The sequence below is a fragment of the Equus caballus genome, chromosome 9, assembly GCF_041296265.1.
Source record: "Equus caballus isolate H_3958 breed thoroughbred chromosome 9, TB-T2T, whole genome shotgun sequence".
Classification (NCBI taxonomy): Eukaryota; Metazoa; Chordata; class Mammalia; order Perissodactyla; family Equidae; genus Equus; species Equus caballus.
Genome location: NC_091692.1, coordinates 62,372,233 through 62,389,595, shown reverse-complemented (window position 1 = coordinate 62,389,595; position 17,363 = coordinate 62,372,233). Strand labels below are relative to the sequence as shown.

Sequence of the window (17,363 nt, the reverse complement as noted above, 5' to 3'; positions counted from 1 at the left end):
GCCCCAGAGTTAAAGTCCCTTCTTGCTATGTCAGGGGCTGTGTTGGGAGTTTTACACTTTCACAGGAAGGCTGTCAAAATCTGCCAACTCCGGCTCTCTTGATAAGGGGAAAAGTCAGCACAGGCCAGCAAGGGTGCCAGTGGAATGCTCTTTGTATATTTCTCCAGCACTTTCTAACAATAAAAAAAAAGCATTTATTTGAGTTAATAATATCATTTAATATACCGTGGATGGGCTGAACTGTCAGTTACTCATGCCTTGTGTTTCACGCTAGATAAGGCTGGCTTGGCTTGGCTTTCACTCATCTCCCATGGAGGAAGCCCTCCTGGGTGTTTTAATGCAGAAAATGGGAAGAAGCCGGAAAATGAATGAGCGATTTTAGAGAACTTTGGCGAAAGATTATGCCTGGGGGCAGTGCCAGAGTTGGTGGTGGTGGAAGACCCTTGGAAAGCATGAAAACTCTAGTGTAGGAGAGAGACGGGACCAACACAACTTGTAAAAGTGGAGGCTGCTGGAAGGAAACAGGAAGTAGGAAGCAAGGAGGAAACAAGAAGCCAAGACTGAAGCTTACTGAAAACAAAATTGTTTCTCATGATGGAGGGAGAGAGGGAAGCAGGGATTCAGTTCTCATTCTAAAATAAAGAGTTCACTGTGCCCAACCAGCAAAATAAACACAACCATTCTCACCTTTGTGCCAATTCCCAGCATAAGCCAATGGCGTTTACAATTAAGTAGGCAACAAATCTCCTCATTCAGTAAATACTTATTGATTTTTTACCCTTCACCAGTTCTAAGGGAGCAGGTCATACCAGATTTGGTCCTTTATAGTTGAGATGGATCATTGTTTGCTGTTTGATTTCCTGAAATATTCCCATTTTGAAGGTACTGGTACAGTAGGTATTTTTGTAATATAAGTGAATTTGAATATAAGTGAATTTCATTTTGTTTAAGGATTTTTCAAAATAAATATCTACTACCCATTGAAATAAACAGAGACAGGGTTGTAACAAAATTAGGTTTTGGAATTGCTACAAAAGTCTACCACAAAAACATTCACTGGAGTATTCCCATAAAACTGAAAAATCTAGAAGCCCTGAATGTTTCTTATAAAATGCAAAATCTACAAGTAACCTAAATGCCCAGCAACTAAGCAATGACTAAATTATGGTACAGCCACACAATGTAATATTCTTTATTCACCCAAAGTCATAATCATAAAGTAAAAATGGCAGCAAGGAAGTATTTGCAATATGATATCAAGTAGGAATTATATATAGATAATGTGTATACATGTGAACAGAGGACACAGAAATAATTATCCCAAAATAAAAACTTCCTCTGGGGGCGTAGCGAAGCTGTGCTTCATCGACGGGAAAGCAGGGAGGCAATGAGAACACGAAGAGGCTGAATTCCATAGTGAGAGTGGAAAGACTATTCGTTCTCTGGCCTGGGATGAAGAATCTGTCCCCTCTTCCCACCAGCGAGGGGAGGCCCCAGGGGCAAGAAGAGGAGGGCGGTGGGGCTGCAGGCTCTACCTTGTAGTAGTCATACAGCAGGCCAAGGGCAGCAGCACTGTCCTCGTCACCATTAATGCTCATCATCGCCTTAGTGGCCGCCGTCAGGGGATTCTCCAAATATGACTTCCAGGCTTCATCCTCACTGGTGTAGGCTCTTCGAGTATTGAATGGAGGGTCACTGGGCATAGGCACTAAGGCCACCAGTCGTTTATTACTGTGAAAGCAAGAGAAATGTGGGGTTCATTACCAAAGAAATATTCCTCTTCCCACTAAAAATATGCATATTACATGATTAATTTGTACTTCCCCAGGATGGAGAAGGGAAGATTATAACTAAAGTGACCGCCACAGTGCATTTATAAAGCCATTGATTTATTTTTTCACTGTCTATGAGAAGTAATAATGATCTTTATAAGGCTGTATAAGTTGTGTAAGCTGGTCCTCTTCACACTGGTTTTCCACATCCAATCATTCTAGGAGCCAAATCATTTTATTTAATTATTCTTCATTAAAGAATATTAAAATAAAACACTGTGAGGGAGCAAGTTTCATTTAACTCTCTGAGTTCTAATTATAAATATATGCAATATATTAAATGTAATCAATACATTAATGATTATTAAAAACTATTTCATCTAGTTTAATCTATACTAGAAATTGCTGGTGAATTATAGACCAATCCAAGTCTCTTAATTAAAAAAGGAAATATAAGCTACTTTGCAAACAAGATATTTTACAGATACACTGCATAATAAGGATACGAAGCAACAGTAACGAGACTGACTCTATATATGAATCCTGTGTTGTCATAGGATCCTATTATACTTAAATGATATAAAAGCTATAGGTTATAAAAATTATCATGGAGAGTGAGGAGTAAATCTGGAGAATTTTCAGAAAGGGGTTGGAGTCAGTTATCAATCCTAATCAAGCCAAACTTGGATAAAGCAGAAACTCATAAAAAAAGGCAATTTCTTAAGGAGGATGTGATAATAACTCAAATACCCAAAAGCATGACAGTCCTCAGCAGCAACCCAGACTTGTTCATTGAAATGGAACCAAAATGGAACAACGAGACATTGTGTTTTAATAACACTTATGTTGACTCATAGTAACATGACATGTACAAGTGGCAGGGCTGGTGAAGGCAATACCCATATTAATCAATGCAAATTCAGTCACCAAGGTCCTTCTGATGGTCATTCAGTTCTGAAACAGGTCCCATTTTGCTAACACTCCTACAGGACCTTCCAATGGTAGATGGGCTCTCACTCACTTTGTGATAGAGAACTGGGATGAACTCTCAGCAAAGACTATTGAGGGCCCATCATGTGCTGTCATGGTGCCATGCATTGGTATAAGGTCAGAAAATGACATTGACATGGGTAAGATATATTTGCGGATGGGGGTGGGAAATTCACATTTAGCAGAGTGGAATTCTAGGCTAGATGGTCTCCAGGCCCCTGATCTGAACTCTCTGCCAGTAGTTTGGTGGCACTGATTGGGAAGAGAGAGAATAATGACCCAATTGCAAATGAATTGGATTAAAAGGGTATAATCAAGTTTCTGGAAGTAAATGAGAAAAACTCTGGTGGAAGGGCTTACTAACCATTAGGCAGTATGGTGACATGCAGTAGCACAGGCCCCGGAAGTGAGTCCTTGCTCACTACTTTCAGTGGTAGAAACTGTCTGCACTTCAGTTTCTTCAGCCTTAAATAAGGATAGCAATGCCCACCCTACCTACCTGACAAGGTGATTGTGAGAATTAAATAAAATAACAGATGAAATAGAGTTCAGTAAACTGCACATGCTATACAAATAAGACGTGTTACTATCACTGCACAGTTCATTGTTTCCATAAAGCTTGTGGGTACACCAATTTTTGGTAAAGTTGACTATAATTTAAAAGTGCTAAAGATAATCATTAAAGGGAAACTGAAGTTGCTAATTTAGCAATATTCCATAAGCACTTATTGAAAGCTCAATAGATGCTAGGCATCATGCTAGTTGTTGAGGATACAGAGGTGCATCCTCACTGTCCTGTGGCCCATGTAGCTTGCAGTCCAGTGGGGGAGATGTGGTGCCACTATTACAGGGGCAATAAATGCGAGAAAGGGAAATGGATGCTGTCATGGGGGTATATGACAGAGGAGACGAACTTAATCCGAGGATCAAGGAGGAACCAACATTTCCACAAAGACGTGAAGGATAGGCAGGAATGTGCTAGTCAATGTTGAAATGAGCAGAAGTGGGAAATATTTTTTATCATGAAGAATATTTTGGTAATGCAGAATAATGGAATTTTTGACAAAAGGTGCACATTTGTATTCATTTTGGAGTCAGCTAGAGAAATTTATATATTTTGATCTAACAGTAAAATAGCATTTCTGTGTTGGAAAACTCACTAATCATAATGGATAGGGTTGGATTTGGAGATAGAAATGCTGGCGGACTCCTAAGAGTCTATGAGGGGAAGAAATGAGGCCTCTGGGGAAGACCAAGAAGGCAGAGGAGGCGGCTCATGTTGCAGCAATGCCACCACTACCCCTTCCACGGTCGTTCAGGTGGGACCACTCTGGGTGCCTGATCTGCAGCATGCACTTACGGGGTGAAATAGAGGATTCTGAACTCTAATTGTTGCCACTGAGGGCCCAGGCATCATGCACACTTCCTAAAATGCTCAGTCCTTCAAGAAGGAATGAAGACCTTCAACGTTATCTGCAGGGACCCCGCCATCAAAAAAGATGAGGATTTTATCCTCTTTCATGCCTGAAAAAAGCACATATTGCTGGTGGACAGGGAGTGTTAATTACAACGCTGGCTAATTTCCAAAAGTTTAGCAGGAAGCGCCAGTCCAAAGGATAAGAGCCAACTCTAGATTTATACTAAGTGGTGTCCTGATTCACTGGAGAGATTTTTCCTTGAGTCTTCCTTCCTAAAGCCCCTACGCCTTCCTGCTGAGTCTCCCAGCTTGATGATTTCAGCCGTTCCCAGCACAAATGTTCACTCATAAATTTAGACTCATCAGCCTTTCCTCTGTGATGAAATGGTTGATGAATCCTTACGTGATCACTGTAAAGAAAAATTCCAAAAAAGCACAACTTTACTAGCCATTTCTTTTCACATTTTTGATGGCCAAAGGAGCCTTTTATGCTCTTCCCTTTAACTGCATAATGACTTCGTTTTTTTCTTCATAGATTATAATCTCTCCGGTACAGAGCACTGTTGAATAAAGCTTGGTTTCATAAAAACAGAATAATCTCTCTGGTACACTGAGCAAAAATGTAGGCTTATAAAGAAAGGAAAATTTCACAGGGTAGCTTTTACCAAACTTCGGAACGCTTTCTCAAACTCAGTTTCATTCTTGGTCTTTTGGAATGACACTTCTAATTCTGCTCTGGTCAACTTTTTAAACATCCTTTGCATAGCTTTAGGTATTTCAGGTTCTGGGTAGCCTCCAACACAGAACTGTAAACAGCAACTGTCAACTTGATCCTTGGTCCTTCTTTAGAGAAAAGTTTAGATTAGGACCTGAGCATTCATAGCAAGGCTAAGGCCCTGTTCGATCACACATACAGTAGTCCTCTCTTAGCTGCGGTTTCACTTTCTGTGGTTTCAGTTACCCACAGTCAACCACAGTATGAAAATATTAAATGGAAAATTCCAGAAATAAACAATTCATAAGTACTAAATTGCGCGCTGCTCTGAGTAGCAGGATGAAATCTCACCCATCATGCTCTGTCCCGCCCAGGAAGTGAATCATCCCTTTGTCCAGCATATCCACACTGTATACGCTACCAGCCCCTTAGTCACCCAGCAGTCACCTCAGCTACCAGATCAACTGTCGTGATAGCGGTTTGGTGTAGGGTCCAGTACTAACTTTGGCTTCAGGCTGAAGGTCTCAGAACATATCCCCCATGGATAAGAGGGGACTACTGTCTAACTATTTTTTTCTCTAATTTGTTTTCTTTAACCCACTTCTTCATTTTGTGGATGTTGGGGGGAAACTGAGAAATGAGTCATCCGCTGAAGTAGCGAAAGAGGTGGAGCAGCTACGCCATTGAGATCATAACTAACAAGTCAAGAAAAGCTCCAGATCACTCTGCCAGAGGCAACCTACCATCCCCCCGCGCGTATTAACAAGAGTCTAAAGCAGGAATGTTTTGCTGGGGAGAAGCACACGAAACTTAGCACATAACTTCTTCATCTCCCAAAAATATGTGTAGTAACAGTGAACAAATCTAACTATAAATCCACTTCACTCGGAATCACAAAATAAAAACTAGGACAGTAAAGTATTCATACAAATTATCATTTTCAATCTATTTCTCATCATCTATTTCTAAGTTCTAGAAGGGCATCGGTTTTTGATTTTAGGGCTTTTTTTGGTTTTGGGTTTTTTGCGGGGGAGTTGTCTGGGAGGAGGGTTGTTTGGGAGTTGAATAAACCTCAGTTTTAATCTCAATTCTGTCAATTACTGAATTTAGATGAGTTACTTTCCATCTTTGAGCTTCCATTTCTTTGTCTGTATCATGATATCAATCTTACAGAGTTGTTCTAAAGGAGAAACTCGGATATTTACATACGAAGTGTCTGGTACATTACAGATCTTCAATAAATAATATTGGAAGTATTATTTCCATTTAGAACTGATTCTACTAATGACCTCTGCTCAAAATCCAATAGACTGTTCTCAGTTCTTACTCTTATTCTTGGCTTTTCTTGGCCATTTCTCATTTCTGTAAAATCTTGCTTTACCTGGCTTCCAAGACATCATACGAAGGTGATTTTCTCCTGTAGCCAATCATTCTTTCCTAGTTCCCATTCTACTGTATTCTCCTCTTATTCCTCTAACTCTGATCCTTCCTGAGCCCTGTGCTCTACTCTCTCCATTGCTGATCCATACGGTTTTCATTGATCCTTTACCTTAATGACTAACAGATGTGTATTGCCTGAGAGTCAGTTCTGCATTTCTATGTAGATGCCCTGTTGTCAACTTAAACTCAATGAATCCAAAACTAAGCTAATTATGGTTTCTCAGTTGGGCAGTCCTAACCATCATCTGTCTCCGGCCATCCAGAACCAAAACTTATGTACTGGTTGAAAATATATACTCTGGAGCCAGACTGCCTGAATGCAAATCCTGGCTGCACCACTTACTAGCTGTATAACCCTGGAAAAGGCAGTTAACCTTTCTGTGCATCAGTTTCCTCATCTGTAAAATTGAGATGTACCCTAAATGAGGTAGAATAATAATATCCACTCCTTAGTATTTTTGTCAGAATTAAATACTGCCACTGACACTGTAAAGCTGCAAACGTCAGCTATTATTATTTCTCTTTGTTCCTTAATGGTGTCAGTCACTGTATCTATTATCACAGCTTTAGTCTTATTTCTTTATGTCTCCAATTAGTCTCTCTAGCCTTCAACTTTCCCCTCTTTAATCCATATTGAAGCCTGTGAATGATCTTCATAGAACATAATTTTCAAGGGTGTACAGATTCTTTACTACCTACAATATCAAGTCCAAAATCCTCTGATATTTAAGATTCTCTATTATCAGGCCCCTACCTACTTCTGAAAATTCATTTCTTTCTATCTGCTTAATATAAGGAATTATGCCATTTCTCTGCAGCTCCCTAAAGATGCCCATTCCTACTTCCATGTCTTTGCTCAGTCTGTTCCTCTGCCCGAAATTCCCTTCCTGCTTCTATCTAAATTTGACTCTTATCAAAGACCAGCTGCAACAGCCCATCTTCCAGAAAATCTTCCCTGATTTTCCCTGTTTTAGCCCTTAAGGGCGTCCCTTTACTAAGAACTCCTACAGCATGTATATTATTTACTCCATAATCTATTATGTAATTTTTCCTATGAAAGGATACTGACTACGCAAACTGCCTTTCAGCTGTCAGATCCACCAACTACACCAAGAAAGTGACATCCATTAAACAAAAGACCCAATAGTCCCCATACAAAGTCCACAGCCTCTGTCCTGCACCACTTTCCCTGACCCACCTTGGATTGCCAACCTGCCTAGTTTTACTCAAAGATCTGGGAATCCTTTTCTCCAGCTTTGTCACTGGCTTTCTTCTAGAAGCACCAATCCCAACCCCATTCCTAACTCACCTAGACACCTAGATAAGCCCTAAGCACTTACATCTTAAAAGGCATCTAACACAGAGCTTTAAAAATGATTATTTGTATTGCAGAAAGTGACCCAGAGGAGATGGTCCTAGATTCAAATCCTGGCCCTGCCACTTATCAGCTCTACTACATAAGACAAGTTATTTAACCTGTCTGGTCTCAGCTTTCTCATGTGTGAAGCACTTGTTGCATAAATTAAATGAAAGTAACATATGTGATCTTCCTAGCAGAGCACCAGGCACATAGTAGCGCCCTCTAACTGGGCCACTATGAAGATTAGAGAAGAGCAAGATAAATCACATCAGAAAGCCGAACATCTGATCTTCAGCCACCACCACACCCCACTTAAATCCTAGCCTGTCCTCAGCTTTTCCTATCTCAGTTGATGGCCACTCCATCCTTCCAGTTGCAATACTTGTAGACATCCTTGATTCTTCATTTTCTTACATCCACTTCATTAGAAAATCCTCTTGATTCCACCTTCAAAATACATCCAATCTGACCCACTTCTCATCATTCCACTGCAAGCATCGTGGTCCAAGCCACCATCATCTCGTACTTGGATAATTGCAGCTGTCTCTGTGGTAGCCAGCCTCCCAATGATCCTTACCTCCTAGAATTCACGCCCTTGGGTGTCCCCTCCCACACTGTACCAGAGTTGATTTATATGACCAATAGCATATGGCAAAAGTGATAGCATATCACTTCCAAAATTAGATAATGAAAGTCTGCAGCTTCCATCCTGGTCTCTGTCTCTCTTTCTCTGTCTCTCTCTCTCTCTCTGTCTCTATCTCTCTGTCTCTCTCTGTCTCTCTGTCTCTCTCTCTCTGTGTCTCTCTCTCTCTCCCTCCCTCCCTCCCTCCCCTCTCTCATTTCTTGCTCTAGGGAAAGTAAACTGTCATAATGTGATGAGGAACTGAACTGAAGCCTTGACCAACAGCCTGTAAGGAACCGAGGACCATGAATAATCATGTAAGTGAGCTTAGTGGATTCTCCAGCCAGAGTCAAGTCTTAATATCAGTTACAGCCCCAGATGACAACTTGAATGCAACCCTATGAGAGACTCTTGAGCCAGAACCATCCAGCTAAGCTGCTCCCAGATTCTTGACCATCAGAAACTGTATGAAATAATAAATGTTTGCTGTTTTAGCTGCTAAGTTTTGAGAAAATATGTCACACAGCAATAGATAACTAATACAGTCTCCTTGCTTTTACCATTCCTTTGGTCTATTCCCTCCAGCCTGCTCATCCCGTAGGACTCACCATTTACCTTAGAAGTCAAGGTCCTCACAATGGTCTACCAGGCCCTGCAGGATCTTGCCTCCCTTACTTCTCCAACCTTCTCTCCTGACAGTCTCCTTGTCACTCATTCTGATCTTGCTGCACTGGTCACCATGTCTCCATCTTAGGGCCTTGACTCCAGCTGTTTCATCTTCCTGGAATGTTCTTCCCTCAAATACCCATGGCTAACTCTCTCATCTCCTCTAAGAATCTGCCCAAATCTCACCACAATGAGACTTACCCTGACCACCCTATTTAATGCAGAGACCTGCCTCCACCTACCCTGGAACTTCCAATTCCTCTCTCTATCCTACCCAGCTCTCTGCTCTTTCTTCCCTAGAAGCCACCATCTCCTAACATACAATACAGCTCACTTACTTATTATGTTCATTGTGCATTGTCTGTCTACCTCCATGAGAATGTCCACTCCACAAGAGCTGGGATTCTTTATTTTGTTCAGGGATATATCATAAGCGCTTTGAATCATGCCTGCCATATAACTGGCACTCAATTTACATTACTGAAGGAGTGAATAAAAGTTCAGTTGAGGAATTGAAGTATACGCTGGGATTTCAAGTACTATGAAGGGAATAGGGGAGCTATATTCTTCACAAAATTAATTTATAGCTTATTTGTAAAGTTGGTTGTGAGCTATAAAGTGCTATACAAATGTAAGTCACCTTAATTTTAGGAAGGATAATTGTAAATTTAACAAGCATCGATCCTATTTGAACTAACTTTCTCTCCCCTCCTAATTCTCACCTTCAAATTGAGCAAAATGAGGATTCATTCTTCTGTTCTCCTTAAAGGCGAGCTATAGCACTAGGAAACCAAGAATGATTACATGCAGACCAGAGGCAAAACAAGGGAAATACTGAAATCCAATCAGCAAAGATCTGGCATTCATGACCCTTTCTCCCACCTGTTGTCCGTCATTCCCAACATTGACTTGAGTTGGGGGCAAAATAATTTTTTCCACCCAGGACAAGCCACTTCCCTTTCACTAAGAAGAAATGAAGCTTTTACATAATTCTCAGGATTTCATGCTATGTCCTCTGCCTCAATTCCCTCTCTCTGCCCCATCTTCTCTCTCTCTCTCTCTGTCTCTCTCCCTCTCTATCTCTCTCTCTCTCACACACACACGCATGCACGTGCACGCACACATACACAGCTTTTATTTTGAGATTGCGTGAATTCTATTCCCCAAATAGAATATCTCATCTTACACTGAGTCTTCAGCACTTGGGGCTGAGTCTTCATCCACTTCAATTTCTTGTAGCTGATTTACTGTATCTGATCACTGACATATAATCATTTCAGCTTCCAACAAAAAAAATTTTACCATATTCAGACACTAAACTTAAGTTTCAAGAACTGACATTCTTTCTTTTGGAATCTTGGCACTTTTCCAGTTAACACAATAAGACTTTCAAATGGAAACTAATGAACCAATCATCCTACCGAGGGCTAATGTCACAATTTAAATGCCAACGATGTTAGTCATTTCACTGCTGGCTACTTTCAGTAATATCCCTGCTTTTGGTGCTTGCTAGAGGCAAATCACAAGAGATAACAGATACTTTCCATGTTAAACAAGGGTTGAAATTTATTAGGAAGTTTCTACACTGAAGACTTGTCCTTAATGACTCTAACCTCTTGGCCTTGACCTAATCTGTGTAAGAGTCAAGGGAAATGAAATGAATCCACAGCCTAGGGTGATACTGATAATTTTTACATTGAAGATGGTTATTTTTGAGAAAGAAAAGTTTCAACTAACTCAGTGAAAATATTTTGATGCCCTCCACTATGTAAAATGCATAGTTTTTAAAAATAATGAACTGTAAAACAAAACTTATGTCTATTGAAATTAAGACAATTCCACTTTAGATACACTAATTGCAAAATATACTGATCCACTGACTGAAGTGTAATCATTCTCTCTCTCATCGGTGCCCCAGCTTTGCTAGTGCCCTAAGCATGCTCTTAGTCCACTTAGTAAGTCACCAAGGACTGAGAGAACTAGGAATATAATTAAAAAGCTGCAGGAAAGGCACATCAACAAGGACTAAAAATAACCATAAGGAGAAAGATATCAGAATGGAAAGTGGAAGGAAGAGGACAAGAAAAGAATTTTAAAAATGAAGAAAATACGTAGAGATCATAATCTATAAAATAACTAAAATTGGTTAATATGCATGTGTGTATGTAAATCAAAATCTGAAATGTTAACACTGATTATAGGTGAATTTTTATTTGCTTCTTTCTACTTTTTCCCTTTTCAAATAGTCTTCAATGATAATAAGTCGCACATACTTACTGAGCACCTACCACATGCCAGATAGTGTTCTAAGCCGCTGACATGCGTTAACACATTTATTTCTTACAATAACCTTAAAGTCAGGTATGGCAAACTTGCCCTTTACGCAGGTGAGGACATTGAGCCGAGCATGGTAAGTAACTTGCCTAGAGTCACGTAGCAGTGAGCTTAGATCAGGGCTGCATCCCACAGCCTGAGCATCCTTCTCTGTTGCCAATTCTTCACTATGCTCTATTCTCATAAACAGAAAAAGAAGTTACTTGAAAAGGGGGAACCAGGAAACAGATTGGATACAAAAGGCCAACATGACAGGGGATTTCTTGGATAGAAGTAAATGAGACGATGTCCAAATTCAGAGTTCTAGAGAAATTGTGCAGAGGAAATCTATAAGCTCCTTGGAGATAAAGATAACATGTTTAAATTGTGTGGAATTTAACAATGTGTAGAATTCCAAGGTGCTGACACATTAGGCAGGGTACATACCAAGCAGGCAACACAAATAAATTACGTTGGGGAAGGGTAGCAACTACTCCTCATTCATCTTTAGTTTGAGACAGCCAGAGGCCATTTATTTTTAAATATCCTGTGGAAAAATGTTAAATAATTGACATGATAGAAGTATAAATTAAACAATTAAAAAATATTGAAAACATTACATAGCAATGAAAAATATAATTTTTAAAGGAAAGAATCATTTAAAAACCAAATATGCTTTAAAATTTTTAAAAAAGAATCAGTTCTTTGGAGGAACTTGTGCTCAAATATCTAGCAAAACAAAACAAAACAAAATAAAACACAAAAGCCTCTTAAAAAGCTACAGGACAGACTTCCATCTTAAGATCATTTCACGTATTTATTTCTCTCTCAAAGATTACTTAAAGTGAGAGAAGTAATGATCTGTATAGCCAATGTGGAAACAGAAATTTTGTGCAACTCTAGAAGATAAAAAGCAGAAGAGATTAGAATACAGGAGAAACCAAAGTCAAGAAGGCTGCACCTCAGCTCTGGTGCAGGCAAGGTTAATGCATAAGTGAGCAATGGTTTCCCCACTGAGCCTGGAAAACTCTAACTCAGAGTCTTATTGTCTATGACCAAGCCAGTCTCAGGAAAGTGTACCCAGAGGAACTGGCAACAGCATTCACTTCCTAATTATAGAAGGAATCAGCCTTTGGGAGGTCCCAGGACCAGAGAGCAAAATAACTTAGTAAAATGCCTAGAGTAACTTTAAACTACCAAAAGGAAACAAAGAAAAAAATTCAGCTTAAAACAACAGGAAAATCTTCCAATGTGTCTAACCCCCAGCTTGCCTCCTTGGACCTCATTTGTACCTGTGCAAAAGAATCCTCCAAGGTACCCTCAGCACCTGTGGCCACTCCTTCCACTTAAGAAAACAGCTCACCCTGGCAAGAATGAGCTCCACTCTGCCAACAAAGCCTGCCAGCTCTGAAAGGTGATCAGTCAAACACTTCATTTTTAATAGGAGAGCTAAGAATCACCAGATATTTAAGGAAACCTAACATGAATGAAAGAGAAGCCCAAAGATGAACAAAATAACTTATTGATAGGAAAATAATTAATGTTGGATACAGAAAATAATGTTAAAAAGAAGATACTGCATCTACAAGGCAAGTACAGGCTACTATGAAAAAGAAATAATCACCAAACAAGATACACAATTTCTAAAGTAAAAATAAAATTTTGTATGAGGGTTGAGTAGAAAAGAGAAAAAAAAAGAGAATTAATGATCTGGGAGATCCAAGCAGGGAATTTTTCCAGTTTGTAAAGAAAAAATGGAATTATGAGAAAAAGTTAAAAGGCATGCAGAATAGATGCAGGGGTGTAATGTGCAACTAACAAGAGTTACAGAAGAAAGCAATGAAAAGGATGCAAGGAAAAAATAAACAATCAAAGAAATAATAGAAGAAAATGTCCTCCAGAAGAAGAAAACCTTGAGTCTTGAGAATGAAAGGCCCTCAAGTACTGAAAGGATAATAAAAAGAAACACATCAACCCATGTCCTGGTGAAATGTCTATGTTAAAGATTATGGAAAATGCTACAAACACTTGAAAAAAGCTAAGTAACTTACAACAAAACAAGAAACAGTTAGCCAGTAAACATCTCATCTCCACCACTAAATGCTGCTAGATAAAAGGGATTTATACTTGGAATTCTAATCACAACAAAAGATCAATTAGCATGATGACAAAACAAAGACATGTTTCCATATGAGATGATGGATGTTAACTAAACCACTTGCGGTAATCATTTCACAATATACGTAAATCAAGCCATCATGCATCAAAGTTATCCAGTGATATATGTCAATTATTTCTCAATAAAACTGGAAAAAATGTAAATTTTAAAAAATCAAGATATGTTTGATCATGAAAGGACTCAAAAACTATTCTACTCATCCCTTTTGAAAGAATTATTCCTCAATTCAAAGTAGAAAAAGAGATTCATGAATAGAGAAGAAATGTGATATAGCAGTCAGGGTATCAAATAAACCAGTAAAATGTTAAATTAATTGTAACCAGGTTCTGGTCATGGAAATTAGATTTATACCTCTAAGAAAGGACTCTTAAAGATAACAGCAAACTAGCATGAAATATCAGAGAGGTGACAGGAGACAAGTTGTTTAAAAAGTATTTTAGGGGGCTGGCCCCGTGGCCGAGTGGTTAAGTTTGCACGCTCCGCTGCAGGCGGCCCAGTGTTTCGTTGGTTCGAATCCTGGGTGCGGACATGGCACTGCTCATCAGACCACGCTGAGGCGGCGTCCCACATGCCACAACTGGAAGGACCCACAATGAAGAATATACAACTATGTACCGGGGGGCTTTGGGGAGAAAAAGGAAAAAAAATAAAATCTTAAAAAAAAAAAAAAGTATTTTAGATTTTGCTTTGTATAGAGGAAGAGTAAAGGATAATGATTAATTCCTGGTATTGATAGAAAATACAAGTTTAAATATGTTTATTAAAAATGCAATGGTAGGGGCCGGCCCCATGGCTGAGTGGTTAAATTCACATGCTCCGCTTCAGCAGCCCAGGGTTTCACCGTTTTGGATCCTGAGCACAGCCACGGCACCGCTCATCAAGCCATCCTGAGGTGGTGTCCCACATGCCACAACTAGAGGGACCCACAACTAAAAATATATAATTATGTACCAGGGGGCTTTGGGGAGAAAAAGGAAAAACAAAATCTTAAAAAAAATGCAATGGTAACAATAACTGGGATAAAGATAGAACGCAGAAATTTTAGAGTAGCAATTCTCATAGTACAGTCTACGAACACTCAGAGGTCACTTAGATACTTTCAGGGGTCCATGAAGTCAAAACTATTTTCCGAATAATACTAAGCCATTATTTGCCTTTTTACTATATTGACATTTGCACTGATGGTACAAAATTAATGGTGGGTACTCCACTTATAACAATGGATAGATCATCCAAACAGAAGATCAGTAAGGAAACATTGGACTTAAGCAACACATTAGACCAGATGGACTTAGTGGATATATATAGAACATTTCATCCAAAAACTGCAGAATACACATTCTTTTCAAATGCATATGGAAAATTCTCCAGGATTGATCACATATTAGGCCACAAAACAAGTCTCAATAAATTTAAGAGGACTGAAATAATACCAAGCATCTTTTCTGACCACAAAGGTATGAAACTAGAAATCAACTACAGGAAGAAACTCAGAAAAGCCACAAATATGTGAAGATTAAACAAAATTCTACTGAACAGCAACTGGGTCAATGAAGAAGTCAAAGAAGAAATCAAAAAATACCTAGAGACAAATGAAAATGAAAACACAACATGCCAAAATCTATGGGCTACAGCAAAAGCAGTTCTAAGAGGGACATTTATAGCAACACAGGCCTACCTCAACAAATAAGAAAAATCCCAAATAAACAATCTAACAGTCACATAAAGGAACTGGAAAAAGAAGAAAAAACAAAGCCCTAAATCAATAGAAGGAAGGAAATAATAAAATCAGAGTAGAAATAAATCAAATAGAGACTGAAAAAACAATAGACAAAATCAAAGAAACCAAGAGCTAGTTCTTTGAAAAGATAAACAAAATTGACAAACCTTTAGCTAGACTCACCAAGAAAAAAGAGAGGAGGCTCAAGTAAATAAAATCAGAAATGAAAGAGGAGAAGCTACAATGGACACTTCAGCAATACAAAAGATTATAAGAGAGTACTACGAAAAGCTAATGGTGGGTAAATGTGCTGGTTCCTGACATGAATCAAGGCAGTAACATAAAACCATACTTGAGTCATTGTATTCTTATCGACACACATTCACAATAAAAACTAAACAAGCAAACAAAAAAAGAAAAACAAAGAATGCTAGTATCATTTCAGAAGCTCCTTGATGAAGTACTATAAAATATTAATTTTGTTAATCTCAAACTGTGGGTACATATCTTCCTAATAATCTGTGTGACAAATTTGGCAGTACATATAAAGCACTTCTACTGCTTACTGAAGAACAATGATTGCCTCGAGAAAATGCAACTGTTTGGTCTGAAACTGCACTAGCTGCTTTTTTCATAGAACTCTACTTATTTATTTACTTTTTTGCTGAGGAAGATTCACCCTAAGCTAACATCTGTTGCCAATCTTCTCCACTTTATATGTGGGTTACCACCACAGCATGGGTGACAAGTGGTATAGGTCTGTGCCCAGGATCCAAACCCACAAACTCTGAAGTGGAATGCACCAAACTCAACCACTATGCCACAGGGACAGCCCCTAGAACCCCCCCTTTACATGAAAGAATGACAGATCGACAAACTACGTATTCAAACTTGGGTGTTTGGCCAACAATTTCTCACATATAAACCAAGTGTGAGTCTATCACTTCAAGAAAAGCAACCGACAGTATTCGTAGCCAATAATAAAATTCGAGCTTTCATTTATTTTTGAAAACTTGCATCTACTACTATTGGCAACTAAAGTATTAACTTAAAAATTTTCTGATGAGATTAGAGGTATAATGGATTTTTTTTTTTTTTTTTTTTTTTTGCTAACATGTCAAGAACTATGTTAACATTTGGAAGATCTCAATAACTCAACCAATATTTCCAAATACCAATGCATGACATTACAAAATCATGCACAGGTGAAGGATACATTCAAAGTACAAGACAGACCTAGGGATTCAATATAAAGAGTACAGAAAGTTCATTGTATGATTTCAGTCTCCACGTTGAAACTAACCTTTAAGAAACTACCGTTTGTTGAATTTTGGTGCAGTATCAAAGAATATTTAGAATTATCTGAAAAGGCTATGAAAATACATTTTTCTTTTCCAACTGTCAGTGGAAGCAGGATTTTTTCCATATACTTCAAGCAAAATAACACTTTGCAACAGATTGAATGAAGCAGATACGTGAATCCAGCAGTCACCTGCTAAGCCAGACATTAAAGAGAATTACAAAAATATACAATACCACTCCTCTCACTAAATTCTTTTGTTGTGGAAAAATTATTTTTCATTTTAAAAATGTTATATTAACATGCAATGGGTTTATAATTATTCTTTTAATTGAATCATAAATAAATATATATTTTTTTATTTCTCAACTTTAATCTCTAATATGATAAATATCAACAGATATATATATATATAACCCACACAAACATAAGCTTTTTAAGGACTTCAATAATTTAAAGGTGTCAAGGGATTCTGAGAACAAAAATTTTGAGAACCACTTTTCTGGAAAATCACTGAGAAAAATAATGGAAAAAGAAATATAGATCAATGAAACAAAAACAAGCAAAAACAAAAATGATGACATAACATGAGAAAAATAAGACCTTACATATCAGCAATTGCAATAAGGGAAAATGAGTTAACTCTATCTTTAAAAGATAGATACTGTCAAAGTGAATTTTAAAAAAAGAAACCAATATTCTTCTTTAAGCATCCATGATACATTAGAAAACTGGCCATGTATCAAGCCATTAAGCAAGACCACCTGTTTCAAAGAACTCTTACAATACAGGCTGAATTTTTTGACCATAACATAATTAAATTTTAAATCAACAACAACAAAAAATGGATTTTAAACACTATTTGTTTA

The 17,363-nt window shown here is 38.3% G+C and overlaps 1 protein-coding gene across 5 annotated transcripts in view; it reads right to left on the bottom strand.

Moving 5' to 3' along the window:
- GRHL2 (grainyhead like transcription factor 2) overlaps nt 1-17,363 on the bottom strand; it is a 156,774-nt gene that overhangs the window by 108,700 nt on the left and 30,711 nt on the right. For all 5 annotated transcript variants that reach the window (XM_014728223.3, XM_005613235.4, XM_014728224.3 and 2 more), the window contains exon 2: nt 1,536-1,731. In XM_014728223.3, the coding sequence (XP_014583709.1) occupies nt 1,536-1,731 (196 nt within the window). The remainder of the gene's footprint in view (nt 1-1,535; nt 1,732-17,363) is intronic.